This window comes from Monomorium pharaonis, chromosome 6 (assembly GCF_013373865.1).
Source record: "Monomorium pharaonis isolate MP-MQ-018 chromosome 6, ASM1337386v2, whole genome shotgun sequence".
NCBI lineage: Eukaryota > Metazoa > Arthropoda > Insecta > Hymenoptera > Formicidae > Monomorium > Monomorium pharaonis.
The window spans coordinates 7,650,983-7,675,845 of NC_050472.1; the positions used below are offsets into that span (position 1 = coordinate 7,650,983).

Sequence of the window (24,863 nt, forward strand, 5' to 3'; positions counted from 1 at the left end):
AGAGTATACTACTCAGAGAAAAAAGTACTAGCAACTAGAAATAAAAACATAGCAACTCAATTATACATATATATACATAAAGTACTTTTTTTTCTTAGTTTATGTGATTATTCTATATTTTAGTCTTATACTAGAACAACATAGCTAAATAGCGCGTGCTATTTATAAAATAGGATACGATGTTGGAAGATATTTATCTTTAAATACTTTTATATATATTCAGTATCGAGATATTAGCGTATGGGATCTGCAAAAATCTAATTAATTTCTACGGTAATTGTGAACAATACATTAATGAAAGCTTATCGTACATTCACAATAGATCTTTTTTTCCGTGTTATAGCTCGAGCGGATTAAGTTCTTCTCTCGGCGCGCTCTCATTCGCATAATTTGAAAAATTAATATCTCGATATTGGTGGATCTAATCCAAGACCTAACCCAAGACCTAATCAAAGACACTATTGGACTTTTATGTTCATTTCGATTCCTTCTACCTTTTTACAAGCGTTGACCAACATGTTCAAGGATACCCTGTATATACATATATACATACAGATATATGCAAATAAAATTGTACACTATTAATATTTTAAAACATATGTTAAAAAAATTGTTTGCAACATGTTTTTCTGCCAAAATTTTGCGTAAAACTTTTACATAAATATGTATAAATTTAAAATTTTTAATAAAAATTTGTTTGAAAAGTACTTCGTAAAATATTTCATTGTTTTTGTGTTTTTCTATATCTTAAGTATTAAAAAACTAATATAATCATATATAATATTTTTACAATACAACCTAATGCAACTTAATAAAAAATTTAATTGTTTTAAAATAATGTTTTATTTTATGTTTAAAATAGAGATTTATTTTTATTATTAAATAAAAACTATATAAATACATATTTAATAATATATTGTGTAACAAACACGTTGGCTATTGCCCGTAAGTGCGGGAAGTGAACGTATGAGTCGAAGGTGAGTGCGTTCACCCGCAGAAGTGGACAATTGCCGATCAGTACATGTTTTACACGATATCTTTGGTTACCTGTGTATCGAAGTACGATCCTTAAGTGTGAATTGACAGATGACAAAAGGACAAAAGGATTTTGGTGTATAGATATAATGAAAAATATTTTTCAAGAGATTAAGAGAGTAATATAGTTTTTAATCAATTAATTGTAAATTGATGTTTTTCAAGAGATTAAGAGAGTAATATAGTTTTTAATCAATTAATTGTAAATTGATGTTTTTAAGATTAAAGTACAACAGTTAGATTATTTATTTAAAAAATTAATGTATAATTTTTTTAAAAAAAGATTGATCACAGAAAGTTTTTCTTGCTAAATTCAATTATTTAATTATTCTGATTATCGATAAATTAATTGTAGTTCTACTGCTATTTTATAGTCTATATATATGTATCATAAAGTTTTAATGTTGTAATCTATATCTGAACATATTATGTGCATACATATATTCGTTCACATATTATGTAATATTTTTTCTTTATTTTGACTTTAAATACTAAACTTTGTAACAAAATATCAATTTTTTAAATTTATTTCAGTGGCGGGATTTACATTTTCCTTCGAATTATTATGCAGTCACATTTTTATAAATACCATTCTAATTATTACATATTTTACACAATTTTGAGTCTAGAATCAAACACCATATTGATAAATAGAAATGTAATAAGTTTTTAAATATTGATTTATTATACAATTATTGTAAAGGTAAATAAGAGATCATAATAACAAACCTTCTTTCTACATAAATATTAATGTTTTTATTAAGGTTTTTCTATCAGTTTATTTTATCAAAATTTTTATTGAATAAAGTTGGACACGTCTGCAATTTCAGAATAAAGTAAGTAGTTCAATTGATCTACAAACAATAAATTCTCAAAATAAAGATTATTTGTCGATTGGAAACAAATCGTCGTACGTGAATTTTCCAGTAATTTTATTTGCGATATTTGTGAAGAGCTCCGATAACGCGTTCTCTAATACTGGTTTTATTTCATCTATTAACAAATGGCTGTTTGCGTTTATAACCTCATTACTCGCTGCTCCTGATTTAATAAAAAATTAATTAATGTAAATATAATGACGCTTGTATTTACAAAAAATAAAAAAAAACGTATAATTATATGACATCATAACATACCAAGAATAGGATCGCCACCAAATAAATTATCTAAGTGGACCGTAGCTTTGTTTATCATAATATCAAATTTCATCTTTTCAAAGTTGATATAAGTGTTATTATTTTTAACAATCTTATGAGACCTTAACAAGCAGTCGCACTCGTAACCAACTGTAAAATATATAGTAAATTAGGCAAGGATAAACATTCTGATAAATTTTTCTTATTGTTTCTTCCTATGGTCTAGACGCGGATGCAATAATTTTCTCATTATTATATTTTAATGAAAACCTATGAAATTTTTAAAAATAAACTTAGGTCTTACAAAAGCTTCCAGTTAGGCCTCCTTCTCCGACCAGTCTAAGTAAAAGTATCTGGGCATTTATTTTATATTTTCCTCGAAAATCAAGTTTTTGAAAGGCAACTTTGAAGGTAATCAACACATTATCCGGGTCGATTTTTAAATCTCGAATTTTAAACGTGGATGGTCCAAACACCTATAAAAATAATTTTTTATTGTAAAATATTATATGTATATATATATACATATAATTTTGTTTGATGATTAAAATATTATTTATAATTATTTGTAAACAATATTCACAATTTTTAAAATCAATTATTTAATCACGTGTACACACACGCATATGTTCTAAGTTGTATTGTAAGTAATAAGAACACAAACTGATACATATATAATCACCTGTATATTTGTGAGGTTGACGTCAAGTCTTGCCGCTTGGGGACCTCTCGCTAACCGCACGTGCTTCAATATAAGTGGTTCGATTGCTGGAACTTCTAATTCCGGGATTCCAGTTTTTAATTTGCCTCGAAGTTGCTCAATTGAATTTAATACGCAGGTATTTATTTCTGGATCTTTTCTATTACATATTTTCATGTATGGTGCTGAAAAAAGTACAAAATAATTAATTTCTGTACTTTTCCTAAAGTAAAAAATTATTCCAGAAATTTGTAATTTTGCTTATAATAAATAATATAATAAATGACTCTATTTATAAATAAAGTTGCAGTAAAATTAAAAATGGATTATGTTTATCCAGTTTTTTTCCAGAAGATTTAGTTAATTTACTTTAAAACAATAAGCATAGTGAGTTAAAAAAGTTTTGTTTGAATTTTAAATCAACATAAGATAAAATAAATTTAAAAGAATAAAATTAAAAAAACAAAGTTTGAGAAATGTAATAATATTAAAAAGAGAAAATAGATAAATTTTTGTTTTCTTACCGATATATATAAGTGTCATATATTTCTTTATTGTAATATGTACCTTGAAGGCATTACAGATTGCAACGGGATCAAGAATAAGAACTGTGTTTAGTGTATATTTATATGGAAATATGTAATTTTATGTAATTTAAATAAGTAGAATATTAATGAAAATCAGTCATCGTGTGATAATTTATTTAATTTATTTTGTAAACTAATCTTATCAAAAAAGAGTGATTATAATTACGAAATATTTAACTAACGCTTCGAAATTAAGGAACAATGATGCATTTAAGCAAAACAAGACGAGAAAATATCGATACCAAGATTTATTTTCGATAAACAATGTTTAAAAAATTTTTCTAGTTTTGACGAATTGATATTCTCGCTTCTTTAGACTTTTGAATTTTATGTCAAAATGCTTGAAAATATTGATTATCTTATCTGTTATCTGTTTTTTTAAATAAAAATAGCACATTATTTAATACCGAAAATAATGTTTGTTTTTTTTTTGCAAAAAGACAAGACAAGAGAAAAAAAGCAACAGTAATAATAATTTCAAAAATAATATTTTAAACAAAACAAAAAATTCTCAGATAAGATTCTGAAATTACCGTAAAATTCATTACCATGGAACAGTCAAATTAAACTTGCTAGAAGTTTTGGAAAAGAAAAGTTTTCAAAAGAAGTATGTTGTCAATGGAAAGTAGTGACACATAAATATATTTCTTTTATTTTATTGGCTTTTGCTGAACTATACTTTACTCTTTCTTAGACTTTTGTCTATATATTGCAATTATTGTGTATTTTTTATTTTAATTTTATATCAATGATAAGCAGTTATTTTGACACAAAACAGTTGATACATAAATAAAATAATACAGAGACATTCTTAAGATATTGAGGTATATTTATTTTAAGGAGTGTGAGTTTCAAACTAGTTATGTAAATCAGTGCTCGGAAATGCCAGGCGATTGAATAGTTTGGATAGTTTAAATCTTAAGATATCAAATAATTTAAACCTTTCAAATTGAAAGTATAATTTAAATTGCCCAGACAGTCAAATGTTTTGATATTGCAGTTATGTTATGTTGTTAACAATCATTGCCAGCAAACATGCCAGCAACTAATTTAGACTAACATGAAACATGAGACAACGTTATGTGTGTTAATTTGTTTTCATATTGCTGTTACATTGCAAATAATATAATATACCATTATTGCTGACCATTTTTTTAAATGTTTTCAACTAATTGCGCGTATAAAGTAGTCATGTGGCTGAATTTATAATGTGTTTTATTTTGATGTTGACAAATGTGTAGCAAATATATAACAACACATGTAACGCGTTAATTTGCTCAAAATGCTACATTACATTTGGTTATCTGGATGTTTGTTTATTTCAGATTTAAAAGTTTGAAATTATTATAATTTAAACTAAAATTTTCTAAAATTAGTATAAAAAGAGATAAACTCACGTAAAAAGTTATTTAAAGGATTCTTGTTTTTAAGAAATAAAGATCCGCAAGATATTAAATTTGACTACAAATGTTCCTCTTTCGATTTAAATCAATAACCAAAAAAAAAAAAAAAAATTTTTAATTAAAAATATAAAAAACATGCGAATATAAGAATGACCAAAAATGTTCTTTGTAAAAATTTTCAAATTTATAGTTTTGGGGCAGTTTGTATATTATTGCAATATTACTATTTCTTTAAAGTTAATTATATTAGATTAAATTACTACTTTATATTAGATTAAATACTATACATGGCATTCATGTGTATACGATACTCATATGCAGATAAGTGAAACAACACTTCTGTGAATTGAATATGTAACAGGAAATATTTTAAACAAATTTACTCTTTTAAAGATGGCAATAAATTTTTTGCTTTTTAATTAATTGTAGTTTTTCTTAGATAATAATTTCTATTTACATGAATTTTATATGAATGAATTATTTATACTTTAAATTATTAAACATCACACAAATTGTTTCTTATTATTTCTAATCACAATTTCGTTAAAATAAATTGTTTTGAAAATATATCTATTTTTTAATTTTATGTTGTAATAATAACTTTATTTATAAATGTAATAATGTGTAAACAACTGAGCACGACACACACACACACACACAAAATTACACGCGCGCATATGTACTTTAGCTTCTATAATGTTACTCACGTATTTCGGCGAAGGTCACAGCGAGAAATGCGTAGACCACACTGAAATAAAAGATCATTAATCGATACAATATAACATACAGTAGTTTCAACTATTAATATTAATAAGCTAATAAAATTCCTGAAGGTCAGTTTTTGTTTCTAAATATAGAACGATTACTATTCATAGCTAGTCGTTTTAATGTAAAATGTATTCCAAATGGATACCGCATCACCTAACGATTTCTGTCATTATTTAGAGACAAAATTGTTAACTAAAATATCAAGATTATAATTTTTATTATTTTAAAAATTAATAAAAATTAGATTATTCAAATCTCAATTACGATACATCTGAAACAATAAAGGAAAGGCACCGAAACAGTTTCCTAAATTGGAACCCCCTTATTTCTCGGAAACTAAATATCGCGCCGTACAAATACCGATGAAAACATGATTCGCTTGGTTAATTAAAGAAATAAAAGTCCATGTTTCATACAATTATGCCCTTTTCTACGTAAAATCCACTAAAAATAAATTTGTCAAAAGCGAGAGTTTTATTTGCACAATTTTTTCTTCCAAATTGCACAGTTTAAACAATAGTAAGTGTATTATCAATTATCAACATTACCATCATTTCACATGTTTGTAGTTTTTAAAACTGTTTCTTTTTATTTTCCTTTTTTATATTTATTTTGTAATGTAGTTGTAAATATAAAATTGCATGTGTGCGTAAATTGGAATACTCCGTGAGATCAGAGGTCTAGTAATGATACCTGTTACTATATGACCGTAATATAACCAGGCCGTGAACTTTAATATATAACCTACATGCTTTAATATAATAACCTAAACGTTTTGAGGCGAGATTTCATGAGAGACAATAGATGAGATCGAAAAGCGTGCCTATTAAAAAATATGCTTTTTAGGCTAACCTAACGGAATAACATAGAAATTACTACGTAATTTAAGTAAGATGTACTAGTATAAATCAATAAAATGTAACATTAATACTTCGATCGTGTAGAAGTTCCAAATTAGACGCCATTTTGTCAGATGCCCTATTTGACATATATTACAAAAATAATAATTATTTAAAAAATTAAAACAGTATTATAAAAAATACTATATTATTTGATAGAAGATACTTTCTAATTTAAATTAGGATTTTTAAAAGTGTTTTTCTAACTATTATTTAAGTCTAATTCTAAAAACGAAGTAGTGCTCCAATTTCGGTGCCTTTTCTCTACATGCAATAAAGCAATTAATTTATTATGACATAATTAATATATAAATTAATAAAGTTAATATATAAATTAATACACAGAAAGTATGGTTTTAATAAAATATTTAAAAATTAAGCTAAATGTAAATCTGAAAATAATTTTATTGGGACATTAAAATAACTTTTTAAGGATACTCAAGCATATTTTTCCATCGAAATTATGTAAAAAAATAATACTATGTTTTTAGAAATAAATTAGGAACTTTAAGGACGGAATTCATAGTTTGATCTTATATTTAAGATTATCTTAAGACAATTTTAAGACGTCAATATTGTTATTTTATTGGTTAAGTATAAAGTCTTAAATCTCGTGGCTAGATTTAAGGTAATCTTGAACTTAAGATCGATTTATGAACACTATGAGTAAAATATTACATATAAGATAATAAGGAAAATAAGAGAAAAGTATAAGAGGATAGTTTGTCTGAAAATTTGTGTGTGTGTGTGTGTGATTATAGAGAGTTGCGTTCTCTGTGTCAAAGTCTCTGATTCAAGTACGACAGATTAGAAATATATGATTTCTATTCGATCGCTATCTTTTAGAATGTATAATGGCAAACTGCCAAGGGTGTACCAAGAGAACTCCAATTTGATCGTTTAGAATGGCATTTAAATTTGTAAGTTCCGTATAATACCTGTGTAATTGTAAAAGAAGCACTCACTATAGAAGTACATCAAGAGATCGCTATATACATTTTTAACGTTATGCGATAAAATCAAACTTTCTTTATATTCATCAATCAATTAGTGATTTTCGTAAAGTATACCGAAAATTGATTAATAATATCGTATTGATAAAAAATAACGCAATCCGCAAGTCGTTAGTTTGTTGTTTGGGTCTGTTTAGCAGAACTAAATAAAATGTTATCTATTTCTGACTCGATTATAGTTTGATCTTCGTACAAATTATTTATTTTAGGAAAAAAGGATACTCGTTAATATTATGATTATTAGACTGATTATCAATTTAATTTTGTAATATAAATGAGGCCGATTACGACTGACTTAGACGCCCCTACGCAGGAAATCGATCGTGAACCCCCAATACAAAGTTGAAAAGACAAAGAAGTAAAAAATTCCTGCTTTTAGCGCTACCCAGAAAAGAAGAGAGACAACAGATCTTCCACCGTTCGTGCAGTCCTGCTGGCGTAAGCATCTGAACTGGCATCGCTGCATAGCACCCTCTAAATTTTGCACACCTTCAAATTTTACGCTCTACGCTACAGCGTATACTGCGTACTCTGCCTAGTAACACCCTCGGATATAAATCTAGTTTATCTTATAACTGTGTTTTAAAGACCAAAAGTGTTTTAAAGAAGAAACTATTCAGTGTATAGATCAGTAAATTTTGAAAGGTATAGAAAAATTACACAAGTAAATATTTGTACGAATATCTAATAGCTACGACCGAGCAAGGCATATTCTTTATTAGTTGCATTTTTCTTCTGTCTCTGTATTCTCTTCTTGTCTTTAATTAATTTTTTTTATATTTATTTCTATATAAAAATTAAATCGCAAAAATATGTTATAAAGTAGATTTAAACATAAAAAAAATTAAAAAATTGAATTTTTTGAATTCTCTGGTACAATCAAGCTAGTTGATGGATGAAAATGATTACGGGATGATAATATAATAATAGTAATATATACATATATATATAAAATAAAAGTTGAAGAAGAAAGAAATGTACATTATAGAGTTTGTAAAAATATATAGATGTTTACTACTATAATACAATATCTATATTACACTCATATAAAAGTCAATTCAATCAGTAAAACTAAATGTTGTCAGCATAATTTTAATATGTGACAACTTTGAGAACGGGGGGCTCTTGTTTACCTACAATCCCCATTGCCTACAATCTCGATTACAGCTTCGTTTGCACACACGAAAATAATTAATGGACAAGAGTAGGATTGCACACGTAATATTACTGCGCCCATACACATTGCACACACGACAATATTGCGCGCGGACAGATTGCATACATGATATTATTTCGCTCATACACATTGCACACATGTCACTATTGCATACATTCGGATTGCACACATGACAATATTGCGCACACGCACATTGCACACATGATTATTGTGCTCATACACTCTGTAAGCAAGAAGAAAGGAGTAAATCTCATTGTCAGATGCGCACAGTGTAAAAAGGACATCACCAAACAAATTCTATAAAGTTATCGTAGTATTAACTAAAACAGTAATCTGATTGAAACGACGTCCACGCTTGTACTGTACCACATGGGTTTGCGACTTTTTAGACACCCCTATTGATGGGATTGGTGCGAACGAAGCCCCCCCCCCTTACATCTTCCCCGTGTGTGTGTGTGTGTGTGTGTGTGTGTGTGTGTGTGTGTGTGTGTGTGTGTGTGTGTGTGTGTGTGTGTGTGTGTGTGTGTGTGTGTGTGTGTGTGTGTGTGTGTGTGTGTGTGTGTGTGTGTGTGTGTGGCCATAGCCAAGAAGTGTCCACGCATTGTACTGTTCCACATGGGTTTGCGACTTGTCATGCAAAGTGAGGTTTATCTACTTTTCTTTTTATTCTTAATATACTTTTATTTTTATTTTTAATATGGTATATCTTGAAAACTAAAGCAGTTAGCTCTATAATAAGATCTATACAATTTTTTATTGAGCATAAAAAATGCTATCAAAACCATCAAATTAAAGCTCCAAGTTATTGGAATCGTGCCTTCAGAGTGTATGAGCGCAATGATATCATGTGTGCAATGTGTATGAGCGTATTAATATTATGTGTGCAATGTGCACTTGTGCAATAATGTCATGTGTGCAATGTGTATGAGCGTATTAATATCACGTGTGCAATGTACATGTGCGTAATAATGTCATGTGTGCAATGTGTATGAGCGAAATAATATCATGTGTGCAATGTATTAATATTGTTTCTTTAACTTATGTGTGCAATAATGTCATGTGTGCAATGTGCATATGCGCAATAATGTCATGTATTTAATGTGTATAAGCGTAATAATATCATGTGTGCAATGTGTATGAGGGAAATAATATCATGTGTGCAATCGTACTTTTGTACCTTAATTATTTTTGTATGTGCAAACGAAGCTGTAGGCAAATCGAAATGTAGGCAATCGGGCACCTTTGCAAAATTTGTGTACAAACAAAGCTGTAGGCAAATGAATCCCCCCCATTAACAAAATATTTTTTTGGGTGTATTATAATATAATGGCCTTGCTGAGTAAAAAAGTTAAAGAATATTGTTATTTATGTTATTAGAAACATTAAATATATATATAAAGATTAAAACATCCAAATGATAAAAACCTTACGTTATTAACTAATAAGTTAAAATTAATATTGTGTTAATTATTAGAAATTATAGGTAATATTTGTATAAAATGTATATCTTTTTTTCTACGAAAAAAATGATAAAGATATCTGTAAATATAAAAACATATTAATGTAGATATTTAAATATTTTAAAGATCAAACTATGTAAATTCTGTTAAATATTAGCTATATTTTTTTTAGAAAAAGAAACGGCAATTCAAGAAAAATAATGTAATATTCAAATCAGAATTAAACATAGATGAGATATGTAATATTGGTCTGCAAAGAATTTTGATGCTTAATAATATAATTTTTGTGTAAATTTTTGCAATATTTTTACAATATTTGTAATTTTTATAACTTATGTGAATTGCGCGCTGCATATACGTTAATCTCAAAACAAAAAACGAGTTTAAGTAAAAATATGACAGGATAAGAAAGAAGAAGTAAGAAAATAGAAAATAGCATACTGAAATGAAGATAAAGTTAATGACACTAATTATTTAAATACTATTTATAAATTAAATAAAAAATTATGTATATATATATTTGGTATGTTTTGTATTTTTGTAGCAGATATTTTTCTATAATGTTATCTGTTTAATAAAATTTACATTTTTTTATATCCTAAAATTTAATATATTATTTTTATATACATATCAATTTTAAATGTCTTGTGTGCAACGTTTTCTACATATTCCTTTGATGTTGCTTCCAATAGAATTTCTAATTTCTTTGATGTGTATGCATACTGTACACAAATATATGAAAACTACAATTTAATGTTACTTCTGAACAGTTTTGTAAGATAGAGGTTTTGAGGCATAAAATATCATTCCTCCTTTCTCTTCTCACTCACTCTCTCTCTCTCTCTCTCTCTCTCTCTCTCTCTCTCTCTCTCTCTCTCTCTCTCTCTCTCTCTCTCTCTCTCTCTCTCTCTCTCTCTCTCTTTCTCTCTCTCTCTTTCTCTCTCTCTCTCTCTCTCTTTCTCTCTTTCTCGATGCCCCTTTATGGAAGAAAAGAATAAGTATAAAAATTTTTTTAGTTCTTTAGTGTTACAGATTTTTTTAGTATTTTAGTGTTACCTATGTGCTATCTAGCTACATTATGTTTGCTCTTTTAATATGTTTTATATTCTAACAGAAAAGAATATTTTATTTAAAAATAAATATTTAAAGTTTTTTAAATAAATCCTACTTTTTATGCTTTTGCTGTAAATCTAGGTTTTAATGTGTTTGACCTTTCAAGATCGGCATGATACATTTATGCAATATTTTGTTTCACGTTATTTCTATTTTGATCTACTAATTATTTGGTAGAGATCAAAATATCTAAACATGTGAAAAAGGTATAAATTAACTCTTAGTATTTACACCTCAGAAAAATTTAATAATAATCATGGGGTTATTTTGACCTCAATTTTGAACACTTATTGCACCAAAGTATGCGTTCTATTGACAATTAAAAATTTCCGGACCTGATTTATACATTGAAGAACATATTTTTATAATTAAAATAATCAATTTTTATGTTTAAAGTATTGAGAAAAATTATTGAAAAAAATACTTTTTAAAAAAATTTATAAATCTTTTAATTTTTTTTACGCTTTTGAAAGTCTAGTATTCATAATATCAATGTAAAAATTTGTTGGAATTAGATAAATCTTGGGGTGATTACTAAGGATTAATCATATGCCCAGTTGAAAATTACTAAAATAAAATAATGACAAATATACTTATTTAATTGTGTTTAATTTATACGTAATTTATTCTTATGTACGTTAAACTTTAGTTATAATTTAAAAACAGAAAGTTAAATTATATGTGCAAAATAATCATGTAAAACATAAATATGTGATAAGTGTAACTTAATTATTTCAAGAAGACATAAAATAAATTTGTGACATTTACTCAATAAAAAAACGAAGAAAATAATCTTTGACTTTTTATTCAAATTTAAAAATAATAATACAAATCGACATTAAACATGCAACATGGATAAGATATGTCATTTTTCGTACAGTTTTGGTTTTCAAATCTAGAAACAAAAATTTTGTATCACGTTAGGGTTTTAAGAAACTTGGGATCAAAAGTGCCAGAAAAGTGTTTTTGGAACAATGTTGCGAGTAAACCTGATGTGCTAGAGATTTTTAATAGGGATTTAATTAAAGCTTGGATCTTATGCTCTGAGATGATAATAATGAAAATAATGTTGTAATCGTCTATATTTTGAGTATAATGTTAGATTTGTGGTGTACATGCGTGCTTATTCCCAGATAGTCAAATGTCTTGATATTGCAGTTATGTTGCCAACAATCGTGCAGTAACTAATTTAGACAAACTCGGAACAAGGTGAGACAGCATTATGTCTGTTAGATTAAATTTATATAAATTTTATTTTTAACAATGGCAAATTGATAGCAACATGTTAGCATTAATTTGTTATCAATCATTTGTTGTCATGTTGCTATTATATCGCAAACAATATAATGTATCATTATTGCTGACCGTTTCCTTTTTTAAATGTCCTCAACTAATTGCATTATGTAATCGTGTTACTGAATTCGTAATGTGTTTTATTTCGATGTCATTAAATGTATAACAAATCTATAACAACACATGCAATGCATTAGTTTGCTCAAAATGCTACATCACGCTTGGTTATCTGAGTTGTTCTTCACTGTACGTTGTTTGAGAAATTTTGCAATCAAACGAGCTTCAGACTACATTTTATTATCTAATATAAACTATATTTTGTTCTACATTAAAGTGGGTTAAGTTGTTGAGAATAAAGCCTGATTTTAATTTAGTTGTTTACTATTAATGCGTATTAAGCAGCGATTAAAATTTACAGAAAATGACACATTATACATGTTGCACGTTTAATGTCAACCTGTGTAATTATTTATAAGTTTAAACAAAAAATTTAAAAAACATTTGTTTAAATTTTTTTTACTAAGTAAATATCACAAACTTAATTTATGTGTCTTTTTGAAGTACTTTTTATAAAAATTTGTAATTAATGGTACATTGGTCACTTGTGTTGATGCTGTACGTATTGAAATCACATTATTCAAATCATCATAATCAATTAAACTACTGGAGGAATCAATGCAGAAGAATTATAAAATGTTTTGTTTGTCAAGGATGTTTAATATAAAAGATGTCAGTACAAAAATATATTTTAAATAATTACAGCAAATTTTGTTAGTTATTGTACAAGCAATAAAAAGATTGATTAAAAATGTTAAATCTTCTTGTTAAAAATAATTTTGCTGAATCTATACATTATCTTATTTTAAAAATTTATCTTCAAACTCTACATATAATTTTACTCTCTAATAGGAAACTTAATAATACTTAATAATGTTATTACTATATTAATATGTATCGTAATATGTACTATTAATATGTAATGTAATATATAATGTGATAATTACACATTAATCATATAATTATTGTTTATTTTAAATTTATAAGGATGCATGATTTTGTTTGTTTTTAACAGCAAATTAAGTTTGTTTTAATTTATATTATTATAAATAAATTAATTTTTTTTACGTAATATTTTATGTTAAGTAATTTTATAATTATAACATAAAATGTAAATTAATAATGAGTAAAGTTTAATAATATTTAATATTGAATAATATTAAATATTATTACAATATTAAATATTTTATACAACAGCATTTTGTAGTGTTAAATTTTTATTTCTTGTGTATTACAATTGATTAATATTGAATTATGTAATAAAAAATTCTTTAAGTGTTTGTGTTTTATAATTAATTGTAACAAAGAAATACATAATTTTTTGTTATAAGACACTAACTGAAGATGTTTAAGGAAAAGATGTAAAGGAAAAGTATTTCTAAATAGAGCTATAAAAATAAAATAACATTAAATTGCTAATCAATTTAGTTAAAATATTTTTAATCCCACTTTTTTATGTAACATAAACTAATAAATATAATTCTGTTAAATATAATTATTACAACACTTGTAATAAGTATTTTAAATCGCGATTTGGATTATCAAAATAAACTTTTGTATATATTTTTTTATTATGCACAAATCTAGATAACCGTAATTTGTCTTTGTATGTCATGACAATTTCTGTATTTTCTAACTTACGCTAACTCAATTCGATAAGCACTGATAGTTATTAGCACCTATTTATTACTGAAAATTATAAAATTTTTGTAACATCTTAATCCAATTCCAATAATAATTTTTGACGTCCGACACTATCATTGAGAGCCGCTCATTACTGATACTGGACATTATGTTAGAAATTGAGGACAATTCTCTTTATTAAGATAACATTATGTGTTTAGATGTAAATAAAATTTATTTGTAAAATTTAATTTTGCTGATGCTTTTGGCAGTCACAAAATAATTTAAGTGTAAGAAACCTACTAATGTTGAATAGTTTGTACAAGAAAACCTTCAACTTCTGCATTTCATAACATTCACTAATTTGCGATTTTATTGGCAATTTTCTAATTTTTACGAGCGCTAAAACTAGCTCAATCAATTTAATTGAAAGGTTGCAATCGAATGTTGGTAATGGTTAATTTGTTATGTAAAATTATAATTATAATTATAATTATAATTATAATTATAATTATAATTCTTAAATGTAAAATTACAATTATAATTCTTAAAATTATTGTGATTTGTTTATTAAGTTTAAGAAATAAATTTTAAAATAAAGTTTTCCTAAAATATTTTAATAATTATAAATAATTAGAGATTTATTTCTTTTATTACAAAAAGGTAATTCTAAATTATATATGTAAGAAAAAAATTTAGAACCGTAAGAAAATGAATAAAAAGCATCTGTTTTATATACAAATACAGAGATTAAGCTATTAAAATAAAATGGCTTATTATTATATTTTGAAAATTGCAACACCTTCTTGAAACTATTATTTACAAATTGATGCCTATAATATCTTAAAAATAAATCATCTCGTATCGACTTTAAACTGCAAAAATACAAAGTAGATATTTTCTTAAATATTATTATTTAAAAGTATCTTAAAAAAATAAAAATGTAATTTTTTAAAAACATTTAATTGGTTTACTATATGACTTTACAAAGTGCAATTATTTCAAGAAACATAAAATTTTAGCTGCAAAGATCTTTCTTAAGAATAAAAGAAATCGTAAGAATTGTTTACTTTTTTATCTGTCGATCTAAATGAGGAAACTCCTTACAATTAATATGTACAACAGATTACAATTAATTTACCAGATATGTATGATGGAAGTGCACATGGTCAGCCTAGTCGAGGACACACCGAGATTTATTAACGACTGCAGAAGGTGTCGATTGACAATGATCAAAGATGTAATAGCCGTAAGTTGGCGTACTGAGTAACTTGGTTGGTGGCGTTACATTCGGTTGGTTGACAGCCTCGTGCTACTTGCTGATCATTGGCCCAGCCTCGATTAAGCAGCAGTGACGATTGGACACGTCCATCAATCCTTACCTCGCGGAAAACTACACCACTACTGCTATCAGTCTTTTTCACTCGTCTTCTCCTTCTCTTTCCTTTGCTTTTCTTTCTCGTTTTTTCGCTTAAATAGATTCGTGGACCTGTACTGTGCGCTTGGGAAAATACCGTGGATCTGTACTGCTGTTATTTTCATTACAGCCTTTCATCTTGGACGGGCTGGAAATGGCTGGAAAGCGAAGGGAACCGGCAAGACAGGCGCAATTTGCCCGGTATTTCAAAGTGCATTCTATAGCCGGTGCCAGCGTTGACGTTTCGTAATTTCTAGCTGGAATTACGATCAAAAGGTAACGTTTGCCAGAAGTCAGAGAAATTAATTACGTAACAAACTTTTCCATCAATGCGTCTGTGACTAAGGGTAAAGTATCACAAAATGTGAAAAACAAAAACACACTCCGAATAATAGATATATGTCGTTTAGATTTTGTATTATGTGTATAATATTATATTTATTAAAAATTCATACACACATGACATACGTATCTAACATTTGATGTCAGAGGAATATTTAAGCCGAATAAGACTTATTTTAATTTTTACAACTTTAAAATGCGTTTTATGTCTAGAGTAGGGGAAAGGAAAGTAAGATGACGAAGTGGATAAGATGACAAACCGTTAATTTTTTAAATTAATAACATTGACTCGATGTTGAACTCATTAAAAGCTTTAGATAATTGTAGATTATATGTTGTAGTTTGGTTTTAATTGGTCCACAAAAGTATAATATAATAAAAAATGTGTTTTAGGTACACCCATACATAACTTTTGGAGCTCTTGTTTATAGGGAATGACGTAATTACAGTAAATATTTTCGGTTCTTAAATAAAATCATGATATAGCTTAGTTAAAAACTACTAATACATATTTTTTATTTCTTGCAGTGTAACATTTTTATTAAATATAAATATTATAACATTATTTTATTTTCTCCAGAGGAATTAACATGCACATATTACTTTAAAATAAATATATACTTTTAACTTAGTAAAATGTACATTTTACTAACTTATCCTTTCTTATGTTAAATAAGACTTATTTATATGATCATTAGTGTAACCATTGTTATTTGTTATGTGTGACAACCAGTAAATAACAATTTTTAATACTGATTTTGAGAAGCTACAATTGCCCCAAACTTGATGGAAATTTTTAAAAATTGAAAGATTAATTAAAAATTATACTAAAAATAATTGTAATGTGCAAGAAAACATTTAAAAAAACTTTGTTTTTGTGATTAAAAATTATTTTAAAAATTTATTATTTGAAAGATAATGTTTAATTTTTTCGTTACTGTCAATTTATTTTTAATTCAAGCCTTATTATATTTATCAGTATATAATATAGGAAAGTCATTAATACTGGCACACCACTTTTTGCACATTTTTTAAATAAACGATAAAAATAAATCTTTAAAATTATAAATGTAAAAAGTCTTTTCTTAAATAATGTAACAGTTTTTTAAATACTGTACCATATTTTGTAATAATTAATTATTATATTATTATATACAAAGTATCATTATGATATAAAATATTACAAAAGAATAAAATTTTTGTAACATAATTACAAATAAACGTTTGAGAAATTGAATTACAAAACTGACATAACAAATAGTAATAACAGAATTCCGAGAAAATTTTATAGGAAAAATTATAATTATAAAATAAATTGATGAACCAAGTATTAAAATATATTTTTATATTAAAAAACAAATTCATAAAATAAAAAGGCTAGAATTAAACATTTTAAAATTAAAAGCAATTTAAGGACTAAAAGATAAAGATAAATAATTTATTTAAGAAATAGACAATTTATTTAAAATAAAATTGTTATGAAAAAAAAAAAGTATAATCATATATCTATGATCAGTTTTTAGTAATACAGAAATGCATTAATTTACTCACAACAATTTTATGTTTTATAAGGTCAATGTCTCTACTTATTAAGAGGACACTAAACAGCCCGTCAAACTTGATCGAGGTCGATAATGTAGAGTCATTCATTTATCTTTGTTCATAAAAATGTTTGCTTCAAAATACAAGTTATGTAGCTTATACGTACAAATAAATGGTACATCGCAGTTCGGAATAGATTGAGGAATAAGACTATATTCGTCAAATTGCGATTACAAGCCGTAAAAAAGAGATATTTATAGGATCAAATTTTGTTCATTTAAGCGCTTTTACAACAAAATTTGATTCTATAAATAACTTTTTTTTACGGCTTGTAATCGTAATTTGACGAATATAGTTTTATATTATTCTTCAATTTATTCCAAACTGCGATTTATCATTCATTTGTACGTATATACAAGCCACATAACTTGTATTTCAAAGCAAATATTTTTATGAACAAATAAACTTTAAATTTTTTTTGCTTTTTTGGTTTTGATCTAATTATCCTCGAGTTTATTTGTGTACGTACTTTAAACGTGTAAAAAGATTTTCAATTCTGTAAATTCAATTCAAAACTAAATGGTTGAACAAAATGTCGGTTTGGAAAACAGACAACTTTAGGATCTCCTCAAATCTTTTCTTTCCTATCTTAAAAAAGGCATGTAATCCTATCTTAAAAAAGGCATGTAATGAAGCCTATTTTCCGCGATGCCGATTGGTTACTTCGCTGTGCTTACTTTGTGTTGTAAGAGTAGCTGTCATTGCAATTGAATTTTGACAGTTGTCGTATAGATGATTATCTATACAATTAAAAATTGACACTTATCCGTTATAAATTGTTCTGCATATTAAACATAAAATATTTTATTTTATAGTTTTACTTTCTTAATGTTTATACATTTATTGAAAATAATTATTAATAAAACACAATGCATAAAATGTATATATTTTGTACTCATTGTTAAAAATTGCAATACAAAGAAGTCCGTTTATTATTAAAAACGTTAAACTTTTTATGGAATTATGTAATGGAGTAATGTTTTGCTTAGTGAACAAAATTTGAATTGCTAATGCTAACATAAGTTAATAATGGCACGATCAAAATCCAAATGACGATGATTGCGCGGATTATCATATTTACTTTTAAGTAAGTGTGTTGTACTACCTGGCAATCAACGAGCTCATTTAACGTGTGCAATGGTATATAAATAATTTATAATTAATTTATCTGTAACCTATTTTATTAGCTAAATATTTATTTATAAAGAAAAATTTATAGTGAGAAATTTTGAGTACAAATAAAAATGCTGACTTTATTTTATGATGAGATAAATATGAAATAGAGAAATATAAACAAAATAGTTTCAGGAGGCTACAACATGTAAAATGATCTAATATTACTAATTACATATTTATTATATTTAAATAAAAGAGCAAAGGTTAAGTAACGAGCAAAATAAGGTGTAAAAGATTACTAAAATTTATTATTATTATTATTATTATTATTATAAAAACTCGACTAGATGTTTCGAATTACTATTAGTCTTTCTCAACAGTAATATTACATATATATAAAATAAATTAAGACATTACAAGTAAATAAATTCAAGAATCAAAGAGTTAAATCATAAAACAATTATTACATCACAGTTTTATGATAATAAAAACACACAGTTAGGAGAAAGTAGAGGAAACGCGGTTACACATAAAAACAACGTAGATAGTCAGGTCAAATTTTAGCTAGATTCAATTTAACACTAGTTGCGGATCGATCGAGACACACGTCAAGCATCAACTAAAATTAAATATTTTATCTCTTGCATTCACAATGAGTAAATAGCTCAACAGATTAATATTCTTGTATGTGCTTACTTTTCTTAGTTTATTTAATTTTTTCCTTAGATAACAAATTTGGTATCATTTTTTAACTTCCATTTTACTAATTAAACCAACAAAGTTACAACAATTTTAATTATAGACTTATTTTTAATTATGGATTTCGCCGCCTAAATTAAAATAAGTCGTAAAATGGACTAGCGACGTCCGAAAAGTCACTATCTGTAACCCAGGTCCACATTTTCTGATAGCTCACATGAGTTTATTGCAATCTCGTATCTGGGACCATGATAAGTGTGGCAATCTTGGACCGGGTTACTATTTCTCTCCCATTTTAGTCAATTTCGTAATACTAAAGGCAATTGACATTTTTGCGCAATGCACGTTGTATTAAAAAAATATTTCTTATTTAATAGAAAATTAAAAATCTTGGGTAAGCAAAGAACAATTAATATTATACTTATTCAATTTTTTGTTTTATAATATTTTGATTTATAGGAATGTATTCAGTAATAAAAAACTTTTATAAATAATATTTCTTTATTCACATCCCAATGAACACGCTGTGAGCATTTACGGAACATTTATAAAACATATTGCACATAAATGTTACAGACCAGCACAACGAACTAATAATGTGACAAGTATGTCATTGACGTAACGAGACTATATCTGTTACGTATGTCTGTGTTGTCACTTTTTCGTTGCATAGTTACGTAACATTTACATAATTTTGTTGACGTCAATAAGCCAAATGTTAATGTTTCGTAAATGTGATGTTACTATTGTAATGTTATTGCCATCATGTTTAATACATAACAATTATGTAATTTTGATAACGTCAATGAGCGTAACATAAAAATTTCGTAAATGCAGCATAAATATAATAATGTTATTGTAACATCATGTTTAATACATAACAATTACGTAATTTTGATGACGTCAATGAGTGTAATATAAAAATTTTGTAAATGCAGCATAAATGTAATAATGTTATTGTGACATCATGTTTAATACGTAACAATTATGTAATTTTGATGACTTTAATGAGCTTAACATAAAAGTTTTGTTAATGTAGCATAAATGTGATAATGTTATTACGACATCATATATCTTTAACACCTTCCGTGCCACGTGAATCACTGTAATCCATTCTGGACTTCCCACTGTTACTATTATTACTTATTAATTATTTACTAAGCATAAAAAGATATATAATTTTATTAAATAAAAATAAAAATAATAATTTATTAAATAATAAATAATTTACAATTATGCGGAAATTTTGATTATAGCCTCTTGTAATTATTATATCTTTTTAGTTTACATACTGCATTTAGTAAAATAGTTTTGTAGTTAGTATGTACGCAATCTATTAAAATCAATAACATTCTACTTGAACCAGGTAAAATCTATTTACATATCAGCCGATTAGAACTTATTCGATATTATATAAATTTAAAAAGTATGTAGTTCGCGGATTGCCGCTAGGCGACGCACGCGGCATCTTTCTCCTAATGCAATTTACACTCCAAAGGCTACATAAACAGACCACCCACGGTGACAGAAACCGGATCAATCTATGTTATCATAGTGAGCTTTCGGGGCATATGTATTTTTTATTACGTCTTAAAGACACATCTTAGCTGTTATGGCTAAATTTTAGCTTCGGTAAGAAATCCTTTTTAAGCAAAATAAAGTAAAAACGACATAATAGTTACAAGAAGAATCTTTCTGGTACGTAATTTTATACGAGCATTTTACGTTAATTTATACGTAAAAGTCAGCTTATACGTAAAAGTAACGTTATTTTATACGTAAATGTGACTTCATATACGTAAAAGTAATGTTATTTTATACGAAACCATTATGTGTATGTTTCCTCTATCTTTTTCCGATTTTGTTGCCCAGAATATGCTGACATTTTGACCAAATTGTAACTGGAAAATGACGTAACTGTTACGAGAACAGTGGAACATTTTAAAGCGGGAACTTTTCCCTTTAATTTAAGCGGTTGTTCATTGCTGTATTTTTTTTGACCGATTATTTTGACCGAGTTTCGTTGAGTTGCAGCAGTTTGAAAATAGTCTAAATTTTTGGTATACAAAAAGTGTTCCCTATTTTTTTTTTAGTAGTGTATATTAATTATAAAATGTGTTACTATAATACTAATAGGTTTAACATTGTTCAATCTATTTAACATTATTTTATAATTGCATTAATTATAACATAAGTAAACAATAAAAAATAAGTATCAGTAAGTCGGAATAAAGTAACGGATAAACCACAATGCTTATCCTTAGGCACCTGATAATGAAATCCCGCTAATAAAATAAATTAATAATGTAATAAAAAATTATTTAATACATAATAATAATAAATAATTTATTACAGTAATTTAAAATTTAATAGATATGCATATAATTAAAAAATAATTAAAAAATGCTAAAAAATAATTTTAAAAGAATTTTATTTTTTGTTTGAATATATTTATAAATATGTTAATAAATGTATCTATAAAATGGATTGTAACAAACATATTTATATTAAATGTACTCATTTATTTACTAAGTATTTTACAGTATGTTTATTATTCTATAAATTTTTATACCGAAATTATTACTTATTGGGTCTTTATTCAACATTATTTAATATCTTTATGAACACCAAGAAAGAAAAACCTTATAAAAACAATTAGCCTGCATTTTATAAGAAGTTTTTTTTAAAAATTAAATTTTTGTATTGTTTTAATGTTTGTAAAGTATTTAAAATAAATGATAAATTAACTTGGTTTATTTTTATGCAATTTTTTTGCAGTTTGTTAGTTATAATTTTTAATAATTTAATACACTTTTAAGAATATTTAGCTATGCATTTCTAAATAATTATGATGGAAGTTAGCATTTTTAACATTCTTAAAATTTAAGTACTTTATTAACCCTTTATTTTATTTTATCAATATTTTTCTCTTTTTTTGTAGATACTTTGTTTAAGAAATTATGGTTCGCGAATAAAGTCGAGTTACATGTAAGAGCAAAATTGCATGTCTTATTCATTATGTAATTTTAATCATTGCAAAAGTAAGAAGAGCAATGATACATTTTGCTTCTTGAGAATAATATAAAATTGTGATGCCGTTACCAGTAATTATCTGCTGATTTTATAATATAACATGGAAATTTCGGTATCCTGACGAGCATTACATTTTGTTACATTATTCTTTCATGTAAAAATTAGAATATATGTTTCGAAATTTATGAATAAAAATACTATAGTAAAAACGTTTTGAATAAATTAAGTAAAATAGATGTTTATAAATTTTTATATAAGTAATAGTAGTTTTGATATACAAAAGTTTAAAGGTGGTTAATATCACAAACCATGTTAAGATAATATGTATGTTTGTGTCACTAGTGCAATAGTTTTTGTATCGCAAAAAGCACTTGCTTCTTTCTTCTCTTTCCTCCCTGGAATATTCGGATTGGTGATAAAGACGTTTGCAAAGGAAAGAAAGAAGAGGTATTTAATCCTTTGAAAAAATGTTACATACCCTCTTGTCAATAAGCTATAGTTGATATGTGGACAATTTTTCTACGCACAATATATCCATGTGCAATTTTTAATTCAAGGATAATTCTTGTGTACAGTTTTTCAACGTACAATTTTTTGGGTACAATATATTTGTGCAGAATATTTTGATCGTGTAAAATTATTTTGTGTAGAATATGATCAGTCCCAAATAATTATGTCCAACTGAATCAAGATTTAAAAAATCAACAAAACATTTTCTTAAAAGAATAAAAACACTCAGATTTTACAATTATTTTGTGTGGAATATAATCAGTGCCAATTATTTCTACAAGAGTCAATAGTTCGATTATAGAGGTTTATTACAAATAATTACTCTTAAAGATCACATGTCTCATATAAAAATGTAATACAATATTAAACTGGCTGATAATTATTATTTATTTTCAGTAGATATTAAAAATACTAAAAATAGTATTTTTAATACAAAATAAGTATCACTTACTAGCCAGTTTAATAGCCCAGTGTTAGAGTTTTATAAGGAATAAACACGCACGCACGCACACACACATTAAATTTATAAACAAATACAAGAAAGTACTTTATCATTATTTTTGCAGATAGCCTTAATTGGTCTTTTGTACAGTCTTGGTTCTAATATCATTAACACGTATAATATACTACACAATATATGCCACTTATTATAATTAGCACCATTTTAAATAATAAATTTATTTTAATTAACTTAAAACAACAAATTTCTTAATATGACATTTGATCTAATAATATGTTTGTTTTATTATATATGTAAAACATTATAATTTACATTTAAATATATTATTATTTAATATTTACATATTAATTATTGATATTATGTATTATATAATAATCTTGTATATAATAATTTTTGCACATTATATAAAACTTGTGTCAAAATAATACTTAATAGAAATTTAATATTAAGGGGGGAAACTCGTTTAGGAGGTCACAAAATAACATAACTGTAATGATTTTTTTGCAGCCACAATAAAAGTTATCTTTTACAAAACATACTTTGGATATGTTTTATTTACATCTTAAAGTATACAAAAAATTTTTTTGTAAAAAGATATAAACATTTTATTGCAAAAATGACGCGATGTTTCTGGCGCCTCGCCACCGAAATAGACTCACTGTGTACCGGATAGCGCTCGTTCTCTTCATTTAAAACAAAAAAATCGAAGTACTTCTTAAATCTTAAGCCAATACTTCTAGGTGAAGAAAAAAATGTAAAAAAAAAAAATTGAAAAATTTTAGGTAATTTAAAAAAAGTTGCAATTTTTACAAAAAAATTTAACATTTTATTACAAAAAAGTTATAATAAAATTAGTTAAAAAAATTTTTTTAATTTACTTAAAAAAGATTCTAATTAGCTTTTAAATAATCAAGGTTTATTCAAATCGGTTTATTATATTTATTTTACTTGGTACACAAATTACAAAAACCTTGTTTTGAGATCGCGTCATTCTTGCAACAAAATGTTTATATTTTTTTAAAAATTATTTTGTATATACTTTAGAACGTAAAAATGTAAAACATACCTAAAGTTTTGTAAAAAATAACTTTTATTGCAGCTGCAAGAAAGATCAATAAAATTATGCTATCTTTCCGCTCTGCTAAACAAGTTTTTTCGTTTGGGAATTTTATCCAATTTTTATCTTGCATACTAATGGAGATCATTATGAATCACTACTAAGTCTGTTGCAATATGTACGCAAGATTTTGATTTTATTACTTTTGTGGTACAGTTGGATGTTGGAACACAGTTTGTTTTTAATAAACATATAAATGTAATATAATATACATATTAATTCCAATATATATACTATTGTGTAAACAAAATTTTTTTTTAAATATAACTTTATTTTTATTTTTTATTAATTGTTTATAAACTT

General features: G+C 25.9%; 1 protein-coding gene across 1 annotated transcript; it reads right to left on the bottom strand.

Annotated features, from left to right (window-relative positions):
* Nucleotides 1-1,812: 1,812 nt before the first annotated feature.
* LOC105837732 (circadian clock-controlled protein daywake) lies at nucleotides 1,813-15,754 on the bottom strand. Its single transcript, XM_012682769.3, has 6 exons — nucleotides 15,406-15,754; nucleotides 5,569-5,609; nucleotides 2,854-3,056; nucleotides 2,476-2,647; nucleotides 2,172-2,321; nucleotides 1,813-2,076 (listed from the first exon to the last, which is right to left on the bottom strand). Exons 1-6 carry the CDS (start codon nucleotides 15,429-15,431, stop codon nucleotides 1,919-1,921), a joined length of 750 nt encoding a protein of 249 aa, XP_012538223.1. The 5' UTR covers nucleotides 15,432-15,754; the 3' UTR covers nucleotides 1,813-1,918.
* Between the last annotated feature and the right edge of the window lie 9,109 nt (nucleotides 15,755-24,863).